Here is an 8,313-nt window from a genome sequence, read left to right as displayed (position 1 = left end):
TCCAGGGCTTGAGGGAATCGGCGAACCAGGAGTCGAGATGGCTTCCGGAGAACACCAGGCCAAAGGTACAAAACAGGAATTAAGCGAGGGCAATGAGCAAGAACCAGCAGCCCAGGCGAGATGGCCAGGACGGCACCGGGCAGCCGAGAGGCATTAGCAGCGCGCGGAAGGGCCGGGGCAGCACGGGCCACGCAGGGTGGCTTGGTGAGATTTTATTCACTTGAAAGGAGAGAGGGGGAGAACCGTCCACCTGCTGGTTCATCCCCAACGGGCCCGAGCAGGGCCGGGTCGGAAGTGGGGCAGCCGGGACGCGAACTCGTGTTTCCAGGGATGCCGGCCGGCAGGCAGCGGCTTCGCCCGCCAGGCCGCAGCGCCCCAGGGCTCGGGTTTAGCCGGCTCGCGGCGGCCGTGGCGGGGAAACGGGCAGCGGGTAGGGCCCCAACGTGACGGCTGAGCGGACGCCGCCGCGGAATGAATGGCGCCGGGGCATGACGGGTAATGGGACGGGAATGAATGGGCCGAGGCCGGCGGCGCAGTGACGCGGGGCCACAGGGCATGATGGGTACCGAGAGGGCAGCCGCGGCGCTGAGGGGCAACGCGGGCATTGTGGGTAACCAGACGCGGGTTAGAATCCTCCCGCGGCACGCTGGGAAGCGCCAGCACTTCCGGCCTTCGGCGACTCCGGACCGAAGAGCGGACCCCCTCTGCCGCGGTGCCTGGTGGGACGCGAGGCCTGACCTTGCTGCCTAGCAGCCAGCGCTGTGCAGCCTACCTTTGCCCGTGTCCTTCGACCCCGGCACGTTAGCCAATGAGAGCACCCAGCCAATACGTCACCGAGTTCGGCCCCCTGTAGAAACAAGAGCCAATCAGGAGACGGCAGCGGCCAAAGCCGACCAATTGTCAGGGCAACCTCGCCGCGGGGCGGAGTCGTACAAGGAGCTCCTTCAGGAGAGAGGCGGGGCGACGCGTCAATGGGCGTTGCAAAGTGTGCAGCACAGACCAATGGCAGGCTAGTACCGGAACCCGCGGCGTCGCAAGCCAATAGGCGCGGGCGCCGAGAGCCAATGGGAAGGACGGGGAGGTGTGCCATGCCCTGTCTGTGAGTGAAATCCAATAAAAAAGGACGTTCGGGTAGGCGGGTGGGACTCACATCCTTGACTCCAATAGACAGGCCCGACCCTGCGGCTGGTAGGCGGGCCTTAGGGCATACTCAGCCAATGAGCCAAGGGGGGCGGGGCGACGGTGGTGGCGGCGGCGGCAGCGGGTTCGGTTGCGCGTGGCGCACGGGGTGGGAGCGGAGCCCAGGCCGGGAGCAGGCGCCGCCGCCAGTGAGAACCCGGGCCCGGAGCGAGGCGGGGGTTGATGGAGGCCGAGCCCGGGACGTGCGGGCCCTGACCTCCGCCCTCTGACCTCTACCCTCGCAGGCGACCATGGGGAACGTGTTGGCCGCCAGCTCGCCGCCCGCGGGGCCGCCGCCGCCGCCGGCGCCGGCCCTCGTGGGGCTGCCGCCGCCGCCGCCTGCGCCGCCGGGGTTCACGCTGCCGCCGCTCGGAGGCGGCCTGGGCGCCGGCGCCGGCGCGGGCCGAGGTTCGGAGCGGACCGCAGGGGCCTCCGCCGCCGGCGCCGCGGACGATGGGGCCTGCGGCTGCCTGCCCAACCCCGGCACGTTTGAGGAGTGCCACCGGAAGTGCAAGGGTGAGGGGCGAGGGGCCCGGGCCTCGGGGGCGGCGGCCCGGGGCGCCGGGGGCCTTGGGCACGGGCGCGCGCCCCGGCCTCGCTTCCCGGGGCGCGGGAGCGCCGGGGTCCGCCTGGCCGCAAGGTCACGGTGTCGGCGCGGCTGCTCCGCGCGCGTGGGTGCACGGAGTGCGCGCCCCCGAGCCCCCGCGGGGCGGGGGTCTGACGGCGCCCGTCTTCCCCAGAGCTGTTTCCCATTCAGATGGAGGGGGTCAAGCTCACGGTCAACAAGGGGCTGAGCAACCACTTCCAGGTGAGCCTGGCCGGCCGGGCCCCGGCGCGGCCTCCCTGGGAGCCCGGGGTGGGGTTTGGAGCCCCGAGGGCGGAGGTGCCCAGCCCCGCCGGCGTCCAGGCGGCCGGCCCGGCCCCCACCTTTGCCCTGTCGGGGGCGGGGTGCAGGCTGGCCAGGGCGCCCACAGCCCTCTCCTCCCAGGTCAACCACACGGTCGCCCTCAGCACGGTCGGGGAGTCCAACTACCACTTCGGGGTCACGTACGTGGGCACGAAGCAGCTGAGCCCCACGGAGGTGAGACCCCTCTCGGCGCTGGGCACCGGCCGGAGGGCTGGGGCGGGAAGGCCCCCTGGTTCCCCCTGGCGCGGTGGCACACCGTGACTGCGTCCAGCACACATCCGTCCCCTGCCTCCTGCCGGGTGACGGTGAGGGTCCCCAGGTGACCCCACCCGGCGGGGCTGACCCAGAGCGAGCCCCGGGCTGTGCTGCAGCGCCTGCCAGGCTCCGGGCTTTCCCTAGGGGGCGCCGGAGAGCCGCGGGAGCACCTGCAGGGGCCGGCAGTCCTGCTTGTTACTGGCTCGCTTTGATGTATTCGGGTTGGACCCCTGTGCTGGTTGGACCCCTGCAGCGGGGCCTGGGACAGATCTGTCCCAGGGAGAGCTGCTCAGCCTGGGTGCCATCAGGGAGGGCCTGTTGGAGGAGGCGGCGGCCAGGCCTAAGGCTCGGGTTCCTGCAGCTCTGGGCCTCGGACCTCTGACCTCCGCCTTGCCCCCCGCCCCACAGGCGTTCCCGGTGCTGGTGGGCGACATGGACAACAGCGGCAGCCTCAACGCTCAGGTCATCCACCAGCTGGGCCCCGGCCTCAGGTCCAAGATGGCCATCCAGGTGAGTGGTGTGGGGCCCAGCCCTGCCCTGCCCTGCCCTGCCGGCCCCGCCGCGCTCACGCCCGCTCCCCCACAGACGCAGCAGTCGAAGTTCGTGAACTGGCAGGTGGACGGGGAGTACCGGGGCTCCGACTTCACAGCCGCCGTGACGCTGGGCAACCCGGACGTCCTGGTGGGCTCAGGTGAGCGGCGTGGGCAGCACCGGGGAGACGGGCAGCGTCGCCGCTGCGAAGACGCAGGGTGGGCGGGGCCTGAGGGCTCCTGGGGGCCGGGGCCAGCCTGCTTTGCGCCTCTGGGGTCCCTGGGCAGCTCCCCTCCCCCCGGCTCTGCGGCACCGCCTGCTTGCTGGCTGCACAGGACCGCGAGCGCGGGAGCTTCCCCTGCTTGCAGAAGGGGGCGGGCTGGGGGAAGGCCGTGGGGTCCTCCAAGAGGCCGCCTGCAGGGACCAGAAGTGCAAAGGCCCTGAGGCAGGGGTGGGGAGACAGTGATGGTCCAATTGCCTGTGGGACTCTGAGCTGGCCTGGGGCGCCCGGAGCGGGCGAGGGGCAGGAGCCCTGGTGGGGGCTGTGGGCAGCGGACACGAGGGGATCCTCCTTGGGCAGCCGAGCACAGACACGTGGTGGGCGGCGTGGTCAGCTGGCAGGACTGGGGGGGCGTTGTGTCCTGTGCTGCTGCTGGCCGCGTCCGGGGAGCAGGTGCTCAGTGTGAGTGAGCGCTCGCATGGACGCGCAGCCAGGGCCGGCGGGGCGGGGCAGGAGAGCCGGCGCCTGGGCTTCTCCGAGGACGGGCGAGGACAGCAGTGTCGCAGGGTCTGAGTCCTACCCCAGGAACTTTTCCCGTGCCACCCCGGCTGCTGGGGATTCTCCGTGCTCTTGACACGGCTCAGGGAGCGTCCTGTCGCCCCTGGCATTATCTCCCGTGCTAGCTCAGAAGGCGGGCCCTTGTCTGCCTCCGTGGCCGTCCGTGCAGCGCCGGAAGCCATGCCAGGAGCAAAGTAGGTGCCCGGAAATACTGAAGGAGGGGGCGGTGGGGGCAGCAGAGCCTGAGAAGGCTTCCATCCGCTGGGTTGCTCCCCGGGTGGCTGCAGCAGCCAGGGCCGGGCCAGGCCAAGCCAGGAGCCTCCAGCTGCATCCGGGTTTCCCACGTGGGCGCGGGGCCGTGTTCGTGAACCGTCGTCTGCTGCCTCCCTGGACGTAGTAGCAGGGAGCCGGATCAGGAGCATAGCGCCCGAGTGGGGGCTTAGCCCAGGGCACCCCACGCCGGCCCGGGCGGGTCCAGTGCGTCCCCTCAACCACTCAGCCCTGCTGGACCCCGAGGCCCGCAGGGGAGGTGGCTCCCCCCGGTTGCGGCGACTCAGAGGCCAGGTCCCTGCTCCTGGCTGTGGCGCTGCCCCAGGGCCACTTGGGCCTCTTGGTTCGTCCAAGTGTCGGTCCTCCCCTGGGACTCTTGACACCGCCGGGGCCTGCTGGGCCCAGCTCAGCGTGAGGTCGGAGCCTCCGGCCGCCAGGCGCTTGGGCTCAGGACCCCAGAGCCTCCACTTAAGAGTTGACAGCGGCGGGGGGAGAGCCAGCATGCTGTGTCCCTGGGGCGGCCTCACCTATCGCATCAGCGTGGCCATAGCAGCCCCTGTGGGTGAAGGAGGGGTGAGTGCCTTAGTCTGCGGGTCTCCGTGACGCCCACAGCGGGCAGCCGTGTCTGTCTTGTGGCCCCATTTCCCAGAGGAGAAAGGTGAGGCCTAGAGGAGCAAGCTGTTGCCCCAGAAGCTGAGGAGCTGGGCTCCCAGGCCCCATGGGGGTGCCCCCTGCAGTGGAGGGCTTGTCACCCACGGCCTCTCACCCGGAGTCCCAGGGACAGCTCTGGACCGCGGTGGGTGTGGCGCCGAGCAGCCAGGGAGATGGCTGCATGTGGATTGTGGCCCCTGGGCAGCTGCCTTCACCCCATAGCAACTTGGCCGGCAGTGCTGACATGGGCGTGAGCCTGGGCCGCCTTCGCACCCCCACCTCTGCAGGCAGGTGTGCGGGGCGGGGCTGGCAGCTGCGCCCGCCAAGGCCCCCACCTGACTCGCTCTCTTCTTCCCGGGGCCGGCTTTGGAACTCCTCAGTTACACATGTCGCCCTCAGAACATGGCTTCCTAGTTGCCCACAGGGTGACCGTGAGGGCTTGAAATCCTCACGGGACTGGGCTGGGCCGCCCCCAGCCTCAGTTTGGCTCAACCGCACCCCTGGCCTGCACTCCCCAAGTCGCAATGATCCACACTGGCTCCTGCCACCAGCGTGGCCTACACCCGGGGAGGCCGCCTTGCAGAGGGCTGGAGGTGCACCCGAGGCCGGGAGTGAGCGGGGCAGCACGCGGCATCAGGGAGAGGCGGCCGCAGTCCTCTGCCCTGCAGGTGCTCCCCGCCAGCCCATCTACCGTGCCTAGGGCCTCCCCCCCCCCCATTGCCAGAGCACACGGTGCTCAGCGTGGGGCCTGCCTCTGTAGGAGGGAAGGTGGGAGAGATCAGGGCAGGGGTGAGTGCCGCAGTGTCTGGGGTAGAGGAGGGGCAGGCGGCTGGCTGGTGAGGGAGCCAGGGTGTGGGAGGGGCTCCACTCGGGAGCTGGGGCCACAGGGTCTTGCACCTGTGCTGTGAGCAGCCAAGATCTCAGGGCACTGGGGAGCCATGGCAGGTTCCAGGCAAGGGGTGGATGGTTAGGTTTGTTCTCTAACAGTGTTCTGTGCTCTGTGGGGAAAGGAGAGAAGAGGGCTGTTTAGAGGCGGCCATGGGACCCACAGCCGTGCGCCTCCACTCTGCTCGCCACGGCCCCAGCTGCTTCCCCCAGGGTTTCAGTCCGCTCGGTGGAGGAGCGAGTTATCGCGAGCAGACGGGCGCCGGCGTGGACAGCCGGGCCTCTGTGGTCTGCTGATGGCGGGGTGCCACAGGTGTGAGGCCCCGGCTGTCAGCCTCTTCCTGGCTCCCCGGCTCTGTGCACCCGAGCCCGCAGGTCTCCTCACCTGTGAGCCCCTCTCTGCCCCACCCAGCCTCAGTGGGCTTCCGGCTGGGGAGCCTGGCCCCGCTCCCTCTCTCCTTCCTTCCTCTGTCTGCGTCCTGCTCATGGTGGCTCCAGCCTGGAGTGGCGGGGAGTGGCCGTGGGCTGCGCCGAGCCAGGCGGGGACACTCACCGCGCTTTCGCCCGCAGGAATCCTCGTGGCCCACTACCTGCAGAGCATCACGCCGAGCCTGGCCCTGGGCGGGGAGCTGGTCTACCACCGGCGGCCCGGGGAGGAGGGCACCGTCATGTCTCTGGCCGGCAAATACACACGTGAGCCTGGGGTGGCACCTGGGGTGGCGGGCGGGGCAGCCCGGTCCCCAAGCCCACCATGCCCCATCTCCTGCAGTGAACAACTGGTTGGCCACGGTGACGCTGGGCCAGGCCGGCATGCACGCCACGTACTACCACAAAGCCAGCGAGCAGGTGAGCGGCGCCGGGTGGGGGCTGCTGGGGCCCGGCGAGCTGGGAGCCCCGCTGGGGCGGCTCACGCCGCGTGGCCCTGGCCCTCCAGCTGCAGGTGGGCGTGGAGTTTGAGGCCAGCACAAGGATGCAGGACACCAGCGTCTCCTTCGGCTACCAGCTGGACCTGCCCAAGGCCAACCTCCTCTTCAAAGGTAGACCTGGGCCCTCTGGGAAGCAGGCCCGGCTGACTCAAACCGAGTGGGTGCCCGTGGGCCGGGATCCGGCCCTCGGGGGACACCGGGGCTTCCAGATGCGGAAGCAGGGCCGCCATGGGCGGCCGGGGCCAGCGCTCCCCTCCTGCCGGGCGGACCCGCTCTCAGCACCCAGAGCGCCGGGCTGGGAAGGGGGATGGGGGGGCTTCCGGAAGCAGAGGGCGCCCTGGGGAGGTAGCTGGGGCCCGGCGACCAGCACAGAGGTGGCCTGGGTGCAGCTGGCCGACCCTGCTGTCTCCCCCAGGCTCCGTGGACAGCAACTGGATCGTGGGCGCCACGCTGGAGAAGAAGCTGCCGCCCCTGCCCCTGACGCTGGCCCTCGGCGCCTTCCTGAACCACCGCAAGAACAAGTTCCAGTGCGGATTCGGCCTCACCATTGGCTGAGCGCCCGCTGGCCACGCCCCGCGCCTCCGGACCCGCCCCCTGCCCGCGCCAGGGAGACCTGAGCCCGCCGGCCGCCGAGGAGGGGACTCCGGCCAGGGGCCACGTCAGGGCTCAGCCCCGGGGCCGCGCGCGCAGTGGGCCTGGGGTCCCAGGGACTCCAGGACGGAAGGGCGCTTGGGATGCTGAGCCCCGGGTTGGGGGCGACGGCGGCTGGACCCCTCAGGGAGGAGCGTCCTGGCGGCCCGAGGACGGCCCACGCCCACCCCGCCCACTCCCCACCCACCCCTCGCTATAAATCATGTTTATAAGTTATGGAAGAACCGGGACATTTTACAGAAAAACAAAAAATATACATGGAAAAAAATGGAGAGGGGAGGCGTCCGTCTTCCCTTTTGTCCCGGAGTCGTCGGCTCGGCCGCCTGCGCCGCGGTCCTTCCCGCAGCCTCCAGCAGGGGGCGCCCGGTCCTGGCCGCAGGAGCCCTCCGGGCGGGGAGGGGCTTAGCGGCGCCCCCCAGCCTCCCCGATGTCCGCTCTGCAGGGGGACATCCCGGGAGGGCAGGGTAGCCGCAGCCTGGGGAACTTTGTCCTTGCAAACAGGCAGCAGATGGCTGCGTGCAGACGGGGCAGGGAACTGGGTCCCCGGGTCTCCGCAGATTGCCGGAAGAGGTAGGGGCCTCAAGGAGAGCTAGTGGGAAGGCTGCATCTGGGGCTGGAGCGACACAGGTCCCGGTGCAGGGGTGGGGCCCTGCTCGCCAGGACAGGAGGCGCTGTCAGCACTTTGCCAACCCGTGCCCTGAGGCCTGGCGAGGAGGCTGCTGGGTGATGTCCCCGAGTTACCTGGGGAGGCACCCTTGCCTGCCCCTCTCTAGGGACCCCCCCTTGGGAAACAGGGCCGACTGCCAGTGCCTGCTGTGGCTTTGCCCCCAACCCAGCCCTGAGCCTTGAGTCCCTGGGGACAGCTGGGAGCAGGAGCCCATGGTAAGGTGACTGCTGGCTGCCCAGGCGTGGGCCCACCGTGTGCAGGGCGCTGGCCTCTGCACGTGCCATTCACCGCTGCATCACCAAACCTGCGGGGCGCATGCTGCTGCTTGCCTGGTTTTGCAGGCAAAGAAACTGGCTGTTCAGAGAGGGGAGGTCATTTGTCCAAGGTCACACAGCTGGCAGCACGCAGTGCCAGGATGCAAGCCCCAACAGTCCTGCAAACTGCGAGGAAGACAGGACGTGTGGGCGACTTCTGGCGGGCAGGCGCACCGCCTCTGCCAGCCAGGTGCTGGGATCTCAGTAAACAAGGGGTGGGGGGGGTCCCAGAGGCTTGCACCTGCACGGCCTGGGAGGGGATTGGAGCAGAAACCCTGACCGCGGGCGCTGGGCTTCCT

General features: G+C 70.0%; 1 protein-coding gene across 1 annotated transcript; it reads left to right on the top strand.

Moving 5' to 3' along the window:
* The first annotated feature begins 1,344 nt into the window (after nucleotides 1-1,344).
* Nucleotides 1,345-7,302, top strand: TOMM40 (translocase of outer mitochondrial membrane 40). The gene is made up of 9 exons (XM_062176373.1): nucleotides 1,345-1,695; nucleotides 1,920-1,987; nucleotides 2,168-2,260; nucleotides 2,750-2,851; nucleotides 2,927-3,032; nucleotides 6,027-6,149; nucleotides 6,226-6,302; nucleotides 6,391-6,493; nucleotides 6,798-7,302. Exons 1-9 carry the CDS (start codon nucleotides 1,431-1,433, stop codon nucleotides 6,935-6,937), a joined length of 1,077 nt encoding a protein of 358 aa, XP_062032357.1. The 5' UTR covers nucleotides 1,345-1,430; the 3' UTR covers nucleotides 6,938-7,302.
* The last annotated feature ends 1,011 nt before the right edge of the window (nucleotides 7,303-8,313 follow it).

This window comes from Lepus europaeus, chromosome 19 (assembly GCF_033115175.1).
Source record: "Lepus europaeus isolate LE1 chromosome 19, mLepTim1.pri, whole genome shotgun sequence".
NCBI classification, from domain to species: Eukaryota; Metazoa; Chordata; class Mammalia; order Lagomorpha; family Leporidae; genus Lepus; species Lepus europaeus.
This window is presented reverse-complemented; position numbering and strand designations above follow the sequence as displayed.

Coding starts and splice junctions, on each gene's coding strand:
- TOMM40 (XM_062176373.1), top strand. CDS start 1,431: ATGGGGAACGTGTTGGCCGCCAGCTCGCCGCCCGCGGGGCCGCCGCCG. Junction 1,696..1,919: donor GTGCCACCGGAAGTGCAAGG/GTGAGGGGCGAG, acceptor CGTCTTCCCCAG/AGCTGTTTCCCATTCAGATG. Junction 6,303..6,390: donor ACCACAAAGCCAGCGAGCAG/GTGAGCGGCGCC, acceptor CTGGCCCTCCAG/CTGCAGGTGGGCGTGGAGTT.